The sequence below is a fragment of the Aplidium turbinatum genome, chromosome 4 (genome assembly GCF_918807975.1).
Source record: "Aplidium turbinatum chromosome 4, kaAplTurb1.1, whole genome shotgun sequence".
In the NCBI taxonomy this organism is placed as follows: Eukaryota; Metazoa; Chordata; class Ascidiacea; order Aplousobranchia; family Polyclinidae; genus Aplidium; species Aplidium turbinatum.
Genome location: NC_137475.1, coordinates 34770303 through 34792373, shown reverse-complemented (window position 1 = coordinate 34792373; position 22071 = coordinate 34770303). Strand labels below are relative to the sequence as shown.

The following is a 22071-nucleotide window of genomic DNA, read 5'->3' as shown; positions in this document are numbered from 1 at the left end:
AAAAATATAATCATAAACTACCTAAAACAATAAAAACTATTAATACTACAAAAAGTGTTCAATGCTAAGCAAAAAAGCAAAGCATTGCGAATAAATTATAGTTGTTATACTATCTGAACCCTTAACAGCCTGTTTCATCTAAACAAGGATCATCAGAAGGACCTTATTAAACTACCTACATATAACCAAATACAAATAATATGCAAGTCAATGAAATACTGTGCCTCTACACTGAAGCTATGGTAGCATACTCGGCTGGTTGAATCTCTTTTCTATTTGCTTCGTGGTCCAAAGTCAAGTATAAAAAAGTTTTGTACATAAACTTCAATGATGAAAATATTACTAATAAACTTAACTAATTACGAAATTATAAATTGTTTATTTCAGAGAAACGTTTTATAATGAACTTTAACCATTCTGTTAACTGCTTTTGTGTTACGAAATTATCAAACATGATAATTCAATGAAGACCATGAAATGTAGCTATATAAATCAAGTGGTATACCTTGTCTGAACATTTTCTACTTCTTATATTATTGAACTGAAACGAATATTATCAGTTTTGCAAGGTGTTGAAGTTTGTTTGTTTGTTTGTTTATCTTTATCCTGCATTGCGGGAAAGCGGACTTGAGCGCTATGCATCGGTGTACGCCTTCCGACATACACCTGACCCACGCTGCAGCCGACTGCAACGTCTGTTTCCGGTTGTCTACTTTACTTATGACTTAAATTTGGTACTACCCATTACTCGAAATCGATCACTAGGTAGAGGCAATTATCGTAAAGTTTCTTGCCCAGAGAAACAACAGCAAGTGCGGGTGGCTGGAGTCGAACATGCCGGCTCTCGACTGCGAGCCCAAGGCGCTAACCACTCGGCCACGGCTGCCGACTGTATTTAAGTTATTAGACAAAGCATTGAACCCATTAATTCATTGTATTCTTATGTCTATGAGGCACCTAGCCTACTCACGCTTGACAAAATTTTGCAGGATTTGTGAGCTGATGGGCCTTTTGGAATGAATTTTTCAGGCGTTTACTGTTCAGTAGTGCATCGGTTGGTTGGTTTTGAATCGTTATCCTCGGACTGACAAAGCGTTGATAGGTTATTTCTGGTAGTTTCGCATACTTGTAGAGACTTTTGACGCAGGGCTAGTTACTGAGATTGACAAAGTGAAGTTTTCCGATTGTTGAAGTGTTGTTAGTGGAAAATTATTTCATCCACTAGTTGCCGCTGAATGGAGAGCAGTTCTAAAATGCGTTGCTCAAACGCCGAATCGAACCAGCGCCGCTCGACCTTGAATCAAGCGCGTAACCACTGAGCTAACGGGACAAACTACTTCATTATAAGTTGATACCAAAAAATTAACCGAAATGCGAAAAATGGATTCAACAATACGTTTTTGATTTATGAAACTGAGAAATATTTCTCAAAAGTTGCTCCTGAAAGTTATCCCGGCGAATCACACATATTCTAGTTGATAGATATTGATAGACCTTTTAAATTTCCAGCTCCAGTTTGCGTATTAAATTTTCAGCTCCTCTAAAAAGATAAACCTGCGACTTATCTATGAGGCCATGACTCAATATTATAATCACAGACATAGCCTATGCACGACTATTAGTAAAGGAGAAGGTAAATAAATTATGTTTTTGAATACACCTTTATCCAAATGTTGGTTGTTTAGAAGGAAGCAGGAAATCGAGTCGTGCAATTTAAGTAATTCAAGTTAGATTGCGATATAATTGTGGTGTCAATCGTCTTTTCAGTTTGGAAATAAAGCATAAAAGAAAACCTAACCTATATGTCACAGATTTGAGATATGAAATGATAGATTTCCGCTGTCCTTATTCAACTGAAAACGCATGAGTGTTGGCTGGCACAATAAGTTTGTCTAAACGTTTTTTGCAACCAAGTCGTTGGACGTAACACTCCTAATGACTTCGAAATCTAAGAGTTTAGCCAACCTGTACTCTGTAGCGCACCCAGCATGGGGCTAAGGAGGATCACCCCCCCCCCAAACTAGCCACCAAAAGTGAAGTTTTTGTATGTTCTCTATTTATACTTTTTGCATACAGGTTAGATATGGATAAGACATAATAATACAACAGGGCTGAGCATTATAACAATATATTTTACATATTTATTATTTGCAAATAGTTTTAACAGTCGAACGTTTTCGGCTTAACTTAAGTCCTCATCAGGAACCTGAAAATATTTATAAAAATGCAATGAACTTCAACTTCTTGAAGGTAAAATTACATTGGACATCAGGGTGGGAAAGACGATAACCTTCTCGCGGTTCACCCTGTCAGTACTGATTTTTCAGGAAGCTAATCATCGTCTAGGCTTGCGGGCTGACAGCCGCATAAACACCGAGTGGGTGGTAAAAGGATAAACCCTCGGCCCAACCTCGGAAAGATGTCTAACTTTCAACAAGCACCTTCAAGGCCCAACACTATACCATGGGAAATCACCATCGGCACATGGAATGTACGAGGCCTTAATGCTGAAACCAAAAAGCAAACTCTGGGCAAAGACTGCCAAAGCTACAATATTGACCTCTTATGCATTCAAGAAACCAAAATCAAGGACCACCAAGAAGTCAACTTACAAACAGGGCACAAACTTGTCCTGCTGCAACAAAACAAATCAGTTCATTATGGCTTGGGATTTATTATTGGCCAAAGACTGATCAACCACGTTGTGAACTATAAGTACGTTAGCGATAGAATTGCAACTATGGACCTCGCTATTCCAACTCGAAATGGTAGTCTAACAAAAATGCGACTGATCAACGCCTATGGACCAACCTCTGAAAGAGCAGCAGAAACACCAGAAAATCTTGAAAATTTCTATGCAGAACTTCACACTGCTAGCTCCACCCCCGCTAACTGGCTTACTTTTATATGTGGCGACATGAACTCCAAACTCGGAAAGCTTACCCAAGATGACATTGACACGGGCCTAAACGCATGCCTGGGCAGTTACGGCACTGGCCAACGCAATCTGAACGGTAATGCACTCATGGATTTCCTTTCTGCCAATGGTTACTTTGCTAGCAACACTGCCTTTCAACACCCAAGCAGACACCGCACTACCTGGACGGGATTTATTAAAGATCCAAACAACCCCAACTTAAGTAAGCCTATTTACAACCAAATTGACTACGTCATCTGTCAACAGAAAGCACGCCCTCTACTACAAAACGCAAGGTCTTTTGCAGGCACGGACCTAAACTCTGACCACAAGCTTGTTTCCACGAAACTAAGAATTGATAAAATTCATTTAATTCACAAACGCCATCCAAAGAAATCCAAGCAACAGAGAATCAACATCCATCGTCTGAGAGATGATCGAAAGACCCAGCAATCATATAGGAAAATTCTGAAGAATATGTTGAGCGAATTAGACCGCAACAATGATCCAAACACAACTATAAACCATCTACTTGACTGCATGAAAGTTTCAGCCATAAAAGCTGCCGGCATCACAAGAAGCAACCCACCACAACATACGTTTGATCAACAAGTAGCAGATCTGTCCAAACAACAAAAAGCCTTAAGGCTACAAATTTATCAAAGCACAAACAACATGGAACGCTCTAACCTCCGAAAGAAACGTACAAACATCCTACACAGCATATCTAAAAGATTAAAGGAGGTTGCAATAGAAAAAGCCAACTCTTTGGCAGAAGAAATATCCGCATCTGAAGACAGCAGTAAAATGTTCCAAGCAGCAAAACTACTTAAAGCGAGAAAGCCTCCTACCCCCATCATGATTCAAGATGTCAATGGCAGTTTTGTGCTCTCAGACAAAAGCAAAGTAGAGATTGTAAGAAAATGGTTTCAGCAACAATTTACAGATTCAGATGATGAACCAATACAACCATTCACCGGAGAAGCAAGACCCTTGCAAACACCAATAACCACTGAGGAAGTGTCTGCAGCAATTTCTTCTTTGAAAAACCGTCGTGCTGCTGGCCCTGATAACGTCAACAACGAACTCTTCAAATTCTCCAAAGACATAACCTCCGGTTTAATATCACAGACTATTAATGAATCTTTCAAACAACACAAACCAGTAGACACCATCGGCGAAGGCATACTAATTGCTATACCAAAACCCAAGAAACCAAAAGGACCACCAGCTAATCTTCGACCCATTGTGCTCCTCAATAGCATCAGAAAAATCCTCTCCATCATCATTTTGCATCGGATTAGAGACAAAATTGACAGCTTCACTGGACCCTTCCAAAGCGGTTTCAAACGTGGCAGAAGCTGTGCTGACATTGTCTGGGCACAACGTATGCTCGTTTCAGTGGTAATGGCTAGAAAATGGGACTTCCACAAAATGGGAATAGATATGTCCAAAGCCTTTGACACCATCAAACGCAAAAAAATCCTTCAAATTTTAGACCAAGCTGGCTGTGATGAAGATGAACTGCGACTAACCCGCGCCCTGCTAGCTGGCACGAAACTGTATGTGCGCATTAACAACGAAATGTCCGCAAACTTTGAGACTACCATCGGTTCCCCTCAAGGAGACAGCCTCTCCCCAATACTCTTCACCTGCTACCTATCTGCAGCATTGAGCTCAGTGCGAGAGCAGTCCTCCAGACCAAACCCCCCTATATCTGACACATGCATGCCTTTGGAAATGGAGTATGCAGACGATGTTGAGTTTCTGGATGAGGAAAGACAGCCACTTGATATGCTACAATCTATTGCTACAAAGAACCTGAAAAACTACAATCTTTTCATGAATGAGACTAAAACTGAATTCACCCACATATTTCTTGCAGACACAAATGAAACTGATACTGATAGCCTACCGATTCGAGGAAACGAAACATGGCGTACACACAAACTTTTGGGATCATTATTGTGCAGCACTGCCGATGTCAAATCCCGCTGCAATTTAGGCAATGTCGCTTTCAGATCACACTGGAAACTATGGAGCAAGAGATCGAGAATCCCATTACAGTTGCGACTAAGATTGTACAACGCGTACTGCATCCCAATTATGATCTACAACTGTAATAGCTGGTCTGTTACCAAAGCAAGTCTTGAAAGATTGGATGCCTGTCATCGAAGACATTTACGTGTCATAACTGGTCATACTTGGCCAAACAGTCTTATCTCGAACAAAAATCTCTACAAAATATGCAACAGTGAACCATTGTCTTGCAAGATCTCCACCATGAGATGGAACATGTTTGGACACATTCTGAGACTTCACCAGGACTCACCTCCTCAGAAAGCCCTTGAATTTGCAATAATTGGCAGCAAAAAGTACCAAGGCCGAACCGGACGTCACCGTACCAATTTATTACAACTGCTGAGATCTGACATCAGAAAAGCTGGCCTGGGATCCTTGCTCAGCACACCACATCTCCATCGATTGCAAAACATCGCAAAGGACAAAACAGAATGGAGATCCTATCAACCTTGTTGAAAGACTGATCGAAGCCAGCGGATGCCAAACGATTTGGCCACACTGGCGGCGGAGACAGTTACAATAATAATAAAATTACATTAGGAAAAGGCAACTACATAAATAACTACGGTACAAAAAAATTGCAATTGAGGAGAATGGACGCGCTTCCAGCAAGTAATTGTTTGTTTAAATTTGGGTTGTAGCGTTTGATTAACACTGCTTCCTGAATTTTGGTGTCAAATTGGTGCCTTTGCGTAAAATTTTAAATAAGTCAGCAGAGAATTTTTGATCTGTGCAAAAAGAACACTCCATGATAGGGTCTTTGATGGCACTTTTCTTTAACTCCTTAAAGTTCAAATGCTCCCGTACTCTCGTGATCAAATGTCTGGTGGATATACCGTAGGTCAGTGCTTCTTAATCAGGTAAATGGCTCACCCCAGGGTGAATAAAAACTTTGCAGGTGTGAAGCAACCAAAAGGGGTGAATAAGGGTGAACCGTCAGAAATGGATGATAGCTTGCGAGCAGGGCGGATATTCCGGGTGTTTAACCTGTTCAGTGAACAGGTGAGCATTTTCAAAAACAAAATCAATTCTAAGTTTTTCATTTTTTAATTAAAACTAATTGTTATTTTTTATAAATTTTAATATTTTTTATTGTTTGATTCTTTTATAAATTTCTTAGACATACTGATCACTTGTCCCGAGCAAACCTTGGAGACATGATGGAAACAATGTTGGAGTTACAGAATGATTTTTCTCAAAAATTGTTCTTCAAAACACATCTCTGTTATGGCGATTATTGGGTCAGCTTGCTCGAATCCCCTGAGTATAAGACGATTGCTTTAAAAACCTTGCAGAAATTGGTACTCATGCCTACTACTTACTTGTCAGAAAAAGGATTTTGGTGGAACTGAAAACTAGAAAGAGAAATGCACTGAAATGTGTGGACTCATCGATGAGAGTGGCATTAGAAGGACTGATTCATCCACGATTTGAAAAACTAGTTGCGAAAGTTCAGGAGCATCCTAGTCACTAGTAACCAATTTTCTGCAGTAAATCGACTACTGAACTGTTGTTTTTTGTTTGTTTGTTGTAATAGTGAAGTTGGTTTGTATAAGTACAAAAATTTGGTGACTGTGTTTTGTGCTTCTGTAGCTTTATATCTCTCGATTTGAGAAATTGTAGATTTGCAATGGTAAAACTTAGCTTGAGTTGATCTTAACAAAAATCGAAACAACCTAAGCCATTTTAAGTGCTGTTATATATAGACGAGATAGTTTTATGATATCATGAGACAAGGGTAAATGCAATCTGGAGATAGATGCTAGGGGTGAACAAAACTAAAAAAGTTTAAGAAACACTGCCGTAGGTCAATGCTGAATCACACGGACGTATGTAAACTGTATACCGTACAACATTTGGGCAGAGGACAAAGGCGTCTGGGACTTTAGTGGAAAATTGGAACTGAATGTTTTGTTGTTAGCAACCAGGGCCGTTGTTACTTGTAAGTAGGAAAAACGTCCACATCAAATTTACTGTTTGCAAAATTAGTGTTTTGTTTCAAACTGTTTTCGTGCTAGTTGTTGTTTTCGCACTTGTTTGTGTTGGCAAACAGAAAGCTAGTTCTATTTTGTCATACATGACGAAAAAGTCGAGATCAATAGAAGATTGCGAGAGTGATTGTAGGGATGAGGAATAAGGATGCTGATTGTGCTAGCTAGTAGCACTGGGTTCACTAGGCGAACTTCTACTCTGATTGAGAGAACAAATCCTAATGTATCGGCAACCGGTGGGTTGTGAGCCGTGAGTGCATTTATATATTAATCAAAGGGCCCTATTGTCACTGTCACTATTGTCGTAAATCACTCGGCCGACATTTTTGAATGAGCTCCCCCCTATTCTGGGTGCGCTACTGTAGCTAACTGCACCGTAGTCACCTGCACTTTACGTGTGGTTGTAAAATTCATAATCTTTCTACCAACTAATCATAAAAATTCGCAAATTTAGCTCGTGAATAGTCCTAATATGTTTAAAGTCATAAAAACTAGCCTACCATAATCTCGCAATAGGCTACGTAGCCTACTGTAACCTGCCAAGTGAACAATAATACGGAACAATTGTTATCTCTAGATTTTAATTCATCAAAATATGACAGCGTTTACAAAATAGGAATTTTCACAGTAGGCTAATTTTCTCATAAATTTAGCTATACAATAATGACGTTGAGCAAATGAACCACTACATGTTTTAAAAGCATTTATTTTCGAAAAGGCACTGCAATGCAAACTGTATGGTCCACTCAAAGTCGTACGAGCAAGGGACAAAGGAGGCAGCCACCCACTAAAAAACGTCGCACATTCGGGCAAAAATATAGCCTACAAATATTTGGGCAAATTATGCTGCATCAAAAGCCATAATGTAAACTGCATCATTTCAACAAGCGGAAACTTCGCTCTGTCAACCAGTAACCGCCTTGTGTCAGTGCCACAGTGCAGTGCCGGTTTTAGGGTATTTCAGGCCCTGTGCGGAATGTGCTTTGCGGGCCCCAATGACAATGATCCAATTCAGTAGCGTAGCTAAGTATTTTGAAAGGGGAGGGGGGGTTGACGGCCGGCGGGCGAAGCCTGACGGCGTGTTTGCCGAAGGCGACACCAAGCGGAATGGGGTCTGGGGGGCCTCGTCCGGAAAATCTTGAGAAATTACTTTGAATTTAGTGCATTCTGAGCGCATGTTCAACAAAAATTTAGGTATGAATGTTAACTGTAAAATGGTGCTGTCCGGTGGCATAGCAAAAGAATATCATGTTTTCTTTGGCATTTTCGGAAATAAAGCTGAGTTTCCATGTTTTCTTGTTGCTAATTCCTAAAGCCGCAACTGACTTCAAGAAAAATTGCTGCATTTTCTGAGTAAATTGCGGGCCCCCAAATTTGCGGGCCCTGTGCGATCGCACGGTTTGCACACCCCAAAGACCGGCACTGCACAGTGGTTCGTAGTCTGTGCAAGTAGGGTTTGTTTGTTTTTTGTTTGTTTTGTTTTATCTTTATCCTGCATTGCGGGAAAGCGGACTTGAGCGCTATGCATCGGTGTACGCCTTCCGACGTACACCTGACCCACGCTGCAGCCGACGGCAATGTCTGTTTCCGGTTGTCTACTCTACTTATGACTTAAATTTGGTACTACCCATTACTCGAAATCGATCACTGAGTAGCGGCAATTATCGTAAAGTTTCTTGCCCAGAGAAACAACAGCAAGTGCGGGTGGCTGGAGTCGAACATGCAGGCTCTCGACTGCGAGCCCAACGCGCTAACCACTCGGCCAAATTGCCTGGAATAACTTTGTTACAGACAATCGTTCCCCAGATCAAACGTCACATAAAACCGTTCAACCGTTAAAGTCATAAGTATTAATTAACCTGCCGTCTTACGGTCTTACGTCACAGAATATTTCTGTAAACCAGTGGTCTTCAACCTTTTTTACAAAATCGCCCCTTTGTTGAAAGTGCGGGTCCAAATCGCCCCCTCAAACGAGGCCTCGAAATTAACGGCGGCCGTGGCCGCCGAAGGGTTCAGAAACGGCCACCGAAAGTAAGCTCTGCTCGGCCGCAGGTAACTCGAGAAGGATACAAGTAACTATCGAGGGCTTTGTATGCGTATTGAGAAAGCAAAACTCGTTTTCTTCTTATTACCATCGGAGATTGGGCTCGTTAACACGAAGCGCTGAAGCAGAAAACTTACATCAATCATAGACGTTTTTGTTGCTGGCCGCCGGAATCGCTTGCCGTTCGGCCATACTGGTTGCCGGGTGGAAAAGTTAAGTTCGAGGACTGCGAAACGATTGCCGTTGTACAAAAGTTCATGTCGCTAAAAATTTACATACAAAACTTCAAATATCCCAACAATATAAATAAGCAAAAGCAAGCACATTTTATTGAAATACAACAGCTCGTGGAAGCTAATTAATGCGACCCTTGCGCCTGGTGCTTATTTGCAAGACTAGCAATAGCTGGGTGCAAGCCAGTCAGCTTAAGTCGAATTGCATTTCCTCCAGTCTTGTTCGTGTCAAGTTGGTTTCGGTATTTATTTCTCATGTGCAATACTTCACTAAAACCTTGTTCAACAATGTATGTCGAAGGAAAAGCCAATAAATACAACTTCACTTTTGCCCATAGTTCCGGAAATCGATCATTGCACTTGATCCAGAAATCTGCCCATCCATGTGCGAAAAAAATTGCTCGAGCTTTTTCGTCACTTTGCAAGTCGATAAGTAGTTCCTGCATGGCAGAATCACATTCGTTGACTGAGATGTTTGCAGTAAATGATTCTACCAGCCATGGAAAAACTTCAAGATCAAGCAGATCTTTAAATCGAGCGTACATGTCTTTTTGAACAGCTTTCAGGTGTTCAATGTAAATGAGCAAATGATTGTCTGTGACATCAACCAATACTTTTGACAGTCGAGGAAAGTGATGGAATTCTCTTCTGTTCAGGGTTTGTTGGTAAAGCTCCAGCTTGCTCATTAGGCCACGTATTATTGTTTTGCATTGAACCAACGTCGCATTTCTACCTTGGAGTTTGTTGATTGCGCTGTTAATTTTCTCATAAAAATCTGCTAAATAACTGAACAAACCAAAAAGTAGTTTAAGGATCCAGAACGATCTTGATCGATAATTGCACTCGGCCTTACCAATCGCCCCCCTAAACAGTAAAATCGCCCCCCAACTTCAAAAATTGTACAAATCGCCCCCGCAATGGCCAAAATCGCCCCCAGGGGGGCGATATCGCCCCCGTTGAAGAACACTGCTGTAAACGATAAGGTCTTGCATCATTCCGAATTATGAACTATTGCATCACCCCGAATTATAAACTATTGCATCATCTTGATTTATGAGCTGTTGCATCAGCCAGATTTACCTGGTGTGAAATTACTTAACAAACAGATTGACTGTTACGTCATTGATGCAAGTTATGTGCGTTTGAAATATGGCAATTAGTTTCGTCATTTGTAGATTGTCGGTTGAAAAGGTTGGTCAGGTATTAAACAGTTCTGCTTTGTGCGTACTAACTGGACGAAATTTCCGTTCTTTATCCAGAAATCTGTCTTGTGGTGACAAATTTTTCTTTAGTACCGGTATGTACCGAGTTGCGCTATCCCTTTTGTAATATCCCGTGTAGCTGTCCTGTTTTCTTGAAATACAATTCGTGAAAAGACTTTTTTAGAAGAGTGTTTCGTTCGGTGTCATCGCATACAGACGAAGGATTTGGGAATTTTATCTTACAACTTTTCCACGGAGATATTACGGTTTTCCGCTGTGACCAAACTTATCGGAGGTTTTGTCAGTCCGAGAATAAAGATTCAAACAAACCCTCCAACCAAGGTCTAGAAAAACGTTGAAGTGAGAAAACACGAACGTTGTGACGTCCTTGACAAAATGAGATACAGTCAACCCTCGATTTAACGGACAAATGCGGACCAGCAGCAGTCCGTTGCTGGAAAAAGTCCGTTAATCGAAAATACCGTACTCCCACTACTGTACAGTGTACAGTCAAGTACTCTGCTATAGCGTAGACCATCTGTCACCGCAAATTCTAGCTTTTGCTTGGAAAACACGCCTACGATAAAACACTACAGTACTTTGATGGAGAGATGTATTACGCGTACCAAACATGTTTATACTGCGCAGATGCTCACGCTTAATAAACCAAATACTGTACAGTACAACACAGTAGCAGTTTAAAGACACGTGAAATGCGTTCCTTGTTGGTATTTTGTATAGCCTGCGCGACTACAGTACACAAGTACATTTACAGTACACAACTTAAATGTAGATTAATCTGAGTCAGAGATGATCATCAACTCATCATGTCCATCCTCCTGAACATCAACCTCAGGGATGGCGGGACGATGACTGCAGCATGGGGCATCATTGTTCAGATTTTCAGGGGCAGGTGGGATGCGTAAGAGAAATGGAGACGACACAGATGGGTTGGCTGGAGCACCATGCTGAACAGAGCGGCTAGGGGCAAAGAAGCTGTTGATTTTTGTCTGGCGACCCCCCATATGCTGTTCTTTGATGATGTGCTCCCTGATCATCCTGAGCTTCCCATATTGGTGCGCCATCTCAGGTAGTTGGCTGTAGGCGGAGTAATCAATGAGGGCATCGATATAGCTCCGTAGAGTTGACAACTTCACCTTGGGGACTTCAATCGCCTCTTCCTCGTCACTGCTTTCCTCTTCTCCACCATCCACCACAGATGCCACTATGTCGGCCTCATACATGAACTGATACCCTGGGTCCAGATCTAATTCGTCCAGCCAGTCTGTTATATCATCGATGGAGGTGGATACCTCCCCACCACGCTGCAACATTTGGAGAAAATCTCCTGCCTCTATTCCTTCAAAGTTGGCCTCTGAATCTTTGTCCTCTAAGATTTTCTTCCATGAATTTGCGAGGACAGACACCTTAATGTCTTGCCACGCTGCTGCAAAGTTATAAATGGCTGAACGAATATTGTAATTTTTTATGTTGCTTAAGGTCCGCTGGCCCCTGGTGTCGACCTCAGCATCTGTTTCGTCCTCTACAATGACCAGGACCTCATCCAAGTAACGTCGGATGTAGCGCCTCTTCAAGGCGCTAATAATCCCCTGGTCCATTGGCTGTATAACCGATGTTGTATTAGGGGGCAGATAAAGGACCCTTATCTTGCCGTCAGCGCTTACAAGCTTCTCTTCACTAGGGTGCGCTGGGGCATTGTCGAGTATTAGAATCGCTCGTACATCATCAGGAGAAATCTTCAGCACTTCTTCTTGATATTTCCGAGTCGCAGGCACAAAATGCGAGAAAAACCAATCAGTGAATATTGCAGAGTTAAACCAAGCTTTCTTAGAGTTGTAGTAAACTACTGGCAGGTCACGCTCGACGTTTAATCCCTTAAATGCCCGTGGTTTCTTCGATTTGCCCACCACGGCTAGCTTCAGTCGGTGAGTACCGGTGGCATTGGACCCGACCAGGACCGACAGCCTTTCCTTGCTTCTCTTCTTCCCCTTGGTCTTCTCCTCACCCTGACGGACTTGAGAATTTTTCGGGAGAGAACGCCAAAAAATTCCCGTCTCGTCTGCGTTATATACTTGAGATAGGGTGAGGCCTGCGTCACTAATCAGCTTTGTTAATTTTTCGCGAAAGGGGGCCACACTTGCCGTATCTGCATCACCAGCCTCGCCATGCAGAACCTCGTTAAATAATCCGTGGCGATTTCGGAATCGCCAAAGCCACCCATCAATGCCCTTAAAATCGGTTAAGCCAAGACTGGTAGCAAGTTTAGCAGCAGCTGCGATTAACTCTGTCCCACGCACATTCACTCCACTGGACCGTTGTTGAACGTACCACTTCATAACTGCTGCGTCCAAAGATTGTTCCTTACCCATCTTCATATGTTTTCTGTTGCTCACTTTACCACCCTTGGAAGACGCCACATCAACACAATAAGACGTAGCGTATTTCAACAGCTTGTCCTTGCTCTTCTTAATGTCTGAGACTGTTTGTTTTTTGACACCATACTGATCGCAAACACTCGCAACGCTGGCCCCTTTTTCAAGCTTTTTGATCAGTTCTAGTTTCTGCATCACCGACAAGTTCACACGTTTACGTTTTTCACTTGGCTTAGACATAATGCACCGTACTAAACACAGGCAGGTTCTAACTGATTCTAAGGTGCACCGAATGAAGGCTCTTGCTAACAGAGTACAGAGTACGCTGATAGATCACAATACGCTGGTATTGTGACGTTGCGGGAGACTATTGTGACTATTGTGACGTTGTTTCTAATCGTTTCACGCATTCACGCAAGTAGCCTGGTGAATTCCAAAACAATAAAAACCGTTCTTTTGGTGCATTCTTTTACTCATAGATCTGCGCATATTGAGTCCGTTAAATCCGAAGTCCGTTAAATCGAAGTCCGTTAAATCGAGGGTTGACTGTAATCAGTTTAAAAGTTGGTGCTGTCGCAACACCTCGGACTTAGAAAGCAAAAAGCAAAACTATAGCCTATGTGAAATTTTCATAAATCATTGGCTACAGTAGGCTATAAGCACAAAAACGAAAATATACAGTAGCCTACTAGGCTACCGGTACACTCTGTTGTTTGGCCTTGGTGGGCTAATAAAGCTATAGCCTAAATATATGTTGTTTTTGTAACATTTTCTTTTTTTTATTTTCCCTTTATATCTTAAATTTTTCTGAAGGTGTTGCGACCGTGCCAAATTTCTTTCAACTCAATAACTTACTTCGGTCTCAAGCACGTTTTAACGTTCGCGTTTTGTCGCTTCTACCTTTTTCTCGACCTTTGCTATGCTGACGTGTATTGTTTTGATATGATGGTCAGAAATAAAAACAACTGAACTGAACTGAACTGGTGCGTTATCAAGATTGCTTATGGAATGTGGGCGTATCCTAGCCTACGAAGCAGTGAGGGCAGCGGTGAAAAGTTTAAGAGATCAAGTTTCTCACAACTCGCAACATAATTTGTCAAAATCGAACTTTTTAAAAAGAATCAGATGGCAAGTTTTGAAAAAAAAGTTGCAACAAAAGTTATGTAGCCTAAATAGCCAGGCTAATGTTTGCAAATACATTTTCGAATGCTAACTTTCAAGTAGCCTACGGTGAGCTAATTGTCAAATTTATCAAAGTGTGTTGCTGACATGCTTATAGAAACTTTGACATCATAGGCAAATGTTGCGAGTTGTGAGAAACCTAATTTTCTAAGTTTTTCCCGCTAAATCTTGTCTTTTTCATAGGTCAACATCCCATCTGCTGCAAGCCTGCAACGACCTGTAGGTTACAAATAGGCTACGTCCCGTAGCCTACAACCAGGCGCGGATCTAGGAGTTTTTTTTGGGGGGGCCAGAAAATTTGAAAATGAATTAAAAAGTAAGAAAAAGAAAAAACAGATATGAACAACCAGTGGCGTAGCCAGGAATTTGGGGGGTTTGACGGCGTGTTTGCCAAAGGCGACACCCAGCGGCGGGGGGTCTGGGGGGGCCTCCCCCAGAAAATTTTGAAAAATTACTTTGAATTTGGTGCATTCTGAGAGCATTTTCAACAAAAATATGGGTATAAATATTCCTGTGAAATAGTGCTGTCCGGTGGCATAGCAAAAGGATAAGATCATGTTTTCTTCGGCATTTATTCGGTATTAAAGCTAAGTCTCTATGTTTTCTTGTTGCTAATTCCTGGCTGAGATGTTTGAATGTGGTTTGGTATTGGCAAAACTCGCTCTTTTAATGCAGTTTCGCTTAAAATTAGGCAAGCAATTTGTTTTAGAGACATGGAGACTGAAAGCATCATTCTCAATATCGTGACGTCACACGTGTGCCAAAGGGGGGTTGTAAGTCCGCTGTGGGACTAATATCAGCTGTTTAGAAGCATATCAAACCATTCAACAATTTCTCACAAAATTTCGGGGGGGGCCCGGGCCCCTTGGGCCCCCCCCATAAATCCGCGCCTGCCTACAACTATGGACGTGAGCGAAAGGCTCATTCAAAAGTTCTACTGTATAAGTAGCCAGAGTGGTGTGAAAACCAAAATCCACTACTGGGCCCCTATATGTGTTGTGATCGCTTTTTCAAAATTGGACCAGAAAGCGTAGCCCAGGGTTACTCAACTAATCTTAACAAAGGTTCAGTTTGACAAGTTGAATATTTTTAGCGGTCCGGTGAATAAGTTATTTCACACCCAACCACGAAAGTAAAAGTATCTGGGAGTGACCATTGGGGAGTCTGGGAGTCGAAGCCCCCCAGCAACTAGGATAATCACAGTAAAAATTGCTTCCTCCCAGTAGAAATCTGTTTAAAGAAGCCCTGAAACGTGGTAGCCTAATGAGGTTATTTTTCCAAAAGCTCAAGGTCCACCATCAACACCCAGAAGGTCCGGATTCGGACCGCGGTCCGCCAGTTGAGTAGGCCTGGCGTAGCCTATAAGGCTGCAAACTCTCTTAATGTGGGGAAAAATTTAGCCTATAGCTTTTTCTTCATTTTGGAAAAAAGTAAACAACTCTTAAGATTTTCTAGAAAAATATATTAACCAGAGTTTTACCAAAGTAAGATTTATAACATAAATGAACAATGCAAAACATAATGTCCAAAAAAAGTAAAACCGCAGGGGTGTAGTGGGCTTGCACTCCAGAAAATGTTGACAAATCCCTAGTTCTGTTTTGGTTACTTTTTAGGCATTTTTATGAGCAATAAGTTAGTGTTTTTTTTGTTTTTTTCGGCAAGATGCACACTTTGTAGCAGAGGCGTAGCAACCGCCCTCCGAACCCTCCGATCGGAGGGGGCCCCGCCAGGGGCGCCGGAAGCGGGGGGGCAGGGGGGGAGAATGCCCCCCCTGCCCTCAAATTTTCTGCAGATGGAGGGGCAGGGGGGCAATGGTGCCCTTTTAAAGTCATGTAAGCTACTGCACATTTTGCAATATAACAATTTCTGCTATTCGCTTTTAGCCTAATTATAATCTTTCATTTTTGCCTCAAAATAATACTTACGGCATAAAATTTTGCAACACAGGACAGGCCTTAAAACTCGTTTTTTTTTCGGCAGCCATCGTGGCCTACCGGGAGCTCCTTCTCGGCGGCCAAATCTGCGTGCTTGGAGGCCAAAATACAGAATAAAAATAACGATAGCACAAGTAAATAGAATTAAACTTGCAACAATGCTAAAATGATGACTTAGCGTTGTTGAAGTCTGAGCCTGGGCGACGTCCTACAATAGAATCGCTGCACCACGCAATAACTGCTTTATCGGGATTGTAATCCAGTACTATTCAAACGACACTCGCACGAGTGTCTCCAATGTGGCTGATTTTATAAAAGTTCGCTACTCCCCTAGAATTCTTTTTAGCAACGAAAAACAACGTTCGACATGTGTTGACGATGACGGCAAGGTAATAAAATAAGTATTTCAATGATTAAAACATTACTTGTAGGCTTTAACTGCCCTTTATCAGAACTGACGATGCACTAGCAAGTGCGAAATTATTTTTCTGTTACATCTACTGACATCTGATCCTGTTGCCTTAGCAATTGAGGTTTTAGCTATTTCAATGATGTACATTACTAAAAAACATTACTAAAAGAAGCATAATTTTTGCAAAATATGATCAAAAAATGTTTTCCCCATTGATGTCAACTAACTTTGTTCTCCTTTTTAACAACGGTTCAATGTCCGACAACATCGAATCGACATAAAAACGACAATATTGCCAGCCGATGTAAATTAGCAATTCGGATTAAGACTTTGTTAAAATAAACGTCGGGAATTACAAACAAGACTTACAGCGCTGGCGATCGCAGATGGATATTCCATCAATAACAAATATTCCCCACACAATGCAACAGTGGCGATTATGACGCGCTGACCTAACTTTGCGTCACTCTTTGAGACTGCATGTTTTCGACAGTTAATCCACGATCATTGTATTGCGAAATTAAATAATTGGCTAGGAGAGACCGGCGGCCAAACTTGGCCGATTGAGGAGGTAGCACCGGCGGTTCATTCAAGCACTACTTAGCGGCCATGGCCGCAGGCTGCTTTAAGGCTTGACAGTAGGTTACATCATTATAAAATAGCATGATGCCCTTCTTTGTATACCGGACACTTGTAGGTTATCATTACTCAATACATAGTGAGCTGATAGATTAGCATTATCGCTATGTCTTATCTTAAAACTTGAAAAAAAATTGGCCTTTTAGTAAACAAAAGTGCTCTTTTTTCGTAATCTTGCCCCCCCAGTCAAAAATCGTTCCGGCGCCCCTGGGCCCCGCAAGGAATGAGGGCCCCTCTGCCAAAGTTTTTGGAAGACTATCGAAATACAGGATATAGGCTAACCACGTGGTCACAAACGCACGCGAAATAGCAGAGCATTGGTATTGAGCAGGTGTTTTCAAACAACACGGTACGACGAAGGAAGAGAATGTTTGGTTACGAATGTGCTGATGATTCGAGTCGTCTTTCTGCTGAAAAAAATTCAAATCGCAATTTTTTCTTGTTTTCACAGATCAAGCCATGTCTTCTGTTTCTTTGCGCTTTAACCAACTCGTGGAGTGGTACAAGTTGCTTGAATTTGTGCACAACGTTAGCAACCTGAAGAAGTGTCTCAGAGAAAATGGTTGTTTGCTTTTGAATCTTTATCCTCGGGCTGACAAAGCCTTGATTGGTTATTCCTGGTAGTTTAGCATACTTGTATAGAGGCTCTTGACGAAGGGCCGGTTACCGAGATTGGCAGAGTGAAGCTTTCCGATTATTGAAGTGATGTTGCCAGGAAACTATTCCATTCACTAGGTGCCGCTGAATGGAAAGCAGTCCTGAAATGCGTTTCTCAAGCGCACACCCCGAGAGTCGAACTTGCGCCGCGCGGTTTTGAGCGGGCACGTAATCACTGAGCTAATTGGGCAGACAATGGAACTGGACAATCACTGCAAAAAAATTAAAAGAAAAATCGGAGACATTGATGCCAACGAACTAATAATGGAATTGAATCGTTTTATTTATGTCATCGAGAAAGAGAGAGGATTTGTCATGGCAAGCATTTTTTTAACGTACAAGAACAGCCTTCAGGAGATAGGCTATATCCGAATCTTTGCATTTGCACCAGAATTCTTCTGACCGACCACACCAGTTACTGTCGCCAGTGCTGAAAGGACAATCAGCAGAATGAAACTGATCAAGAATATCCTGCGCTTAACCGTGGCAGATGACAGGCTTTCTGCTCTTGCAATTACCATCGAAAACAAGATTGTCAAATCCCTGGACAATGACCCATTAGGCCTACAATTTGCGCAGAACGAGGCTCGAAAGAAAAGCTTTGCGTAATTATGGAATGTATGTCCACACTGTCACTGTAGACCTATGTATACACAGTGGTGGGTACAGCTAATGTAAAAGTTAGCTTTCAACAAAGAAATCAGCGGATTTCCAATAAATTTACTTTCGCTAACGAGTCCGCTAAAATTTCTAAATATTAGCGAAAATGCTAATTTGCTAACCAAAGCGTTAGCTTCGCTAATTAGCGGAACTGTGCCCTCTACTGTGTAGCCTATACATAATATGAACCCTGCATGTTGTGTAAAATAAATACCACATTCCAGTTTCTGCGTTGGAAGGGGCCCCGGACTTCTGTTCGGAGAGGGCCACATTCTTCGTTGCTACGGCCCTGCTTTGTAGGCTACGTGATCAAATTCATCAAGATAAAATTGGATTGGGGTAGGCTAGTAGTTTTGGTTTAAAATTTATGTTAGCTTACCATTTCAAAAAAAAAAAAATCATTCACAATCATAGAAGAATTCCATAATCTGTTTGTTTGTAGCAAGACGGACTATATAGAGGCCATGACAACGTACAATGGGATTGTTAAAACTGGGGGCAGATAGTGACGTCATAGTGCCATTGTCTTCAATTGAACCGACATTGAACCGTACGTTAGGCTAATATTTATAACACTGAAACGAAAGCTGTGGCAGCTTTAAAAAATTAATATGTTGTTACAGAACGGTAGCCTACTGAAAGTTGAAATAAATCACCAAGTACGCTATTCGTCTTGTAAACAATTTATATATATTTTTAATCTCGTATGAAACGGGCCCACCACAAACTTGTAAAAGGAAAATACAATTAACCCTTTAATGCCCGGACTACTTTCTACAAACGAAAAAAAAATTTTTTTTGTTTTTTAGTGATATTTGTGACCCAATAAATCCATTTTTATCAAAATTTTTATTTTTTGTGTTTTATATAAAAAATTAAAGAATGTTGCCAAATGGCTACATTGGGCATACAGAAGGTACAAAAATGAAAATTCTTAGATACAAATTGTCCTGTAAATTCGATCGCTGAAGGTCAAAAACCGAAGAAGAAATGTTATATCAGTTCCGTTTGTTTTTATTTGTGACCATCACAAAGAAAAAAACAATATATGACAAACATAGCAGAGGTCTATAAAAAGGTAGAAGCGACAAAACGCGGACGTTATAACGTGCATGATACCAAAGCAGGACAATCAGTCTAAAATATGGCACGGTCGCAACACCTTATTTCTAACGGAAAAAATTCGATTCACAAGCAAGTAGCTTACCGGTATCCTTGAAGTCAGTTGCGGCTTTAGGGTGAGACAAGTGCTGAGATTGTCGCGTTGGGCCACCTTTACAAGCTCACATGCTTTTAGGCCACCCATGACACTTCCGAAAAATGCCAAGGAAAACATGATCTTATCCTTTTTGCTATGCCACAGGACAGCACCATTTTACAGTAATATTCATACCAAAATTTTTGTTGAACATGCTCTCAGAATGCACCAAATTCAAAGTATTTTTTTTAAATTTTCTGGCGGAGGCCTTCCAGACCCCCGCCGCTGGGTGTCGCGCTTCGCCGTCGGCGTTCAAAATAGCTAGCTACACTACTGAATTGGACCATTGTCATTGGGGCCCGCAAAGCATATTCTGCACAGGGCCCGAAATACCCTAAGACCGGCACTACAAACAGTCAGCTATTGGAGAGTATCTCGTTCGTCTTTCCCAGTACATCCTTCTTGAAGGCATCTTTACAATACTGATGTGTAGGAGGAGCACTCTCATAAGCTTTTTTATTTCAGAGATAGATGTTATAAAGACACCTCCGTCTTTTTGATCAGCGTAGAGTTTTGATTTACGGACAATATTTCCAAACAGCTCATCATCAAAAAACTCTAAAAAATACTCCAAAGGGGTTTCATATTCAGATAGAGAGAGAGTATACCCTTGATCCTCCCACTGAACATCCAAACTGGGTTTAAATACCTCCTTCTTCCACGTATACTGGAGTTTTGTGGTTTTACTGGTTGATCATTTTGTCAGCTGAACCTCTTTCACACTTTCCTCAACCACTTCAACTTTTGGTTGTCTTGTAGTAGAAGGTGCTGAAGATAACATTGATGAAGAAGTAGGCATTCCGCATCTTCATCGGACTCATCCTCATACTATGAAATGTTACCAGCGGGCACAACTATCCCAATATCCCATCCAACACCAAATCTACATTATTTTCATCAATTGTAAATAATTCGGGCGGCGTTACCGAAAAAGAACTTATCTGCATAAAAAGTAAAAAAAAACTCAGAAATTTATTCTATTCCATGGAATTTGGACTCTCTCTATGCCCAGTGTAGCCATTTGGCTACATCAAAATTTCGGGTATCATAACTAAGATTAAAAACATTAACTTCAAAATTAAAGTATTTAGGCAAGTTATTTGTTCATAAGACTTAGTGAAAACACACAAAAGTGCAATCATTTCTTCAAATAAACAAATCTGCAGTGCTCTAAAGCTGCCTCATTTTCTGACTATTTCAACTTTTCAATGGTCGGCTCATCACCATGCTTTCTTCGGAAGGGAATTGTGGGTAATTAATGCTTCCAATAAATTTTTTTGCTTTTATTGTCTTTATAAGAGATAAAATGGTGGATTAAACCATGACATGGAAACATATTTGTTTTTAAAAAAGTAACAGGGTCCCCTCAATTAAGGTGTGCCAATTGGCTACACTGGGCATTAAAGGGTTAAATCGTTCGTTTGACATTGTACCACACCAACCTTGAAAATTGCGATGGATCAGCCATGATAACACTGAGATATTTAAAAAAGTGGTAACTTCACTAGCAAAAAGTATCTAAAAAAACAACTCGCTTAGTTAAAAGATTAATTGTTAACGTGCAAAAAGTAAGGCATCATTCACTAAGCCTTATAAATAAGTCGATATCGAGATAAGGCTGATACGCATCATCTTTAGTATATAATTTGACTAGTATGCTAATCCGACTTATAGTAGTATTAACGAGAACACTCAAGAAAAAAAAATTGATAAATATCCAGAAAAGCTCATAAACTAACGTTAACATAGTCTATGATAATTAATTCCCAAGCTTGAGAATTGTAAGTGTTCTAGTACTGTGCAACTTGAAATCCCGTCTCAGTCGGTTGTATGAGCTTCTGGACAAAGACAAACATTCGAAGGACCTAACGATTGTTTACACGGTGTATTTCTTTTCTACAGCCGGCATAAAATTCATAGATTTCATCTGTTGCAAAAGAATACTTTATTGATGAGATAATTCCATTTAATGCAAGAATCTCACAGCTTCTTGAATTTGTAGCCATCTGGAACATTTACTTGCTGATAGAGACGTTATAGAGCATTTTACTCCAGCATGAAATGCTTCAAAGGTCAGATTGCCATCAATTCTTAACACAAACTTGGGTATGCCGGAATCTTGCATAAATTCCTTGCATTGAAAAACAAGCGTCTGGTGAGCCTGAAATACAACCGTCTGGTGAGCCCGAAATACAACATCATCACCTGCTAAAAAAGTAAATTGGACACTACAGTAAAAGCATTAGCCAGGAGATTTTCAAAGCTCACAATAATGTCACTTTTGTCAAAACTTGGTAATTCATCAACACTCAACAGGCTGATTACGAGTTCTACTAAACGCCCTTTGAGTACGGTACTTCTAGGAAGAAATGGTGGTAAAGGAACAAAATTCAAAGGGACACAGGTAAACACAGATGGTGGATACAAAGGTCTTACTTTCCCATACTTGATAGTGGTAGGATAGTTT

The 22071-nt window shown here is 41.0% G+C and overlaps 1 protein-coding gene across 1 annotated transcript; it reads right to left on the bottom strand.

Moving 5' to 3' along the window:
* Positions 1-9392: 9392 nt before the first annotated feature.
* Positions 9393-9953, bottom strand: LOC145769100 (protein FAM200C-like). Its single transcript, XM_082580694.1, has one exon. It carries the CDS (start codon positions 9951-9953, stop codon positions 9393-9395), a length of 561 nt encoding a protein of 186 aa, XP_082436820.1.
* Positions 9954-22071: the final 12118 nt, after the last annotated feature.

What these genes read in the sequence shown, in the direction of transcription:
- LOC145769100 (XM_082580694.1), bottom strand. Translation starts at nt 9,953, where the DNA reads ATGAGCAAGCTGGAGCTTTACCAACAAACCCTGAACAGAAGAGAATTC.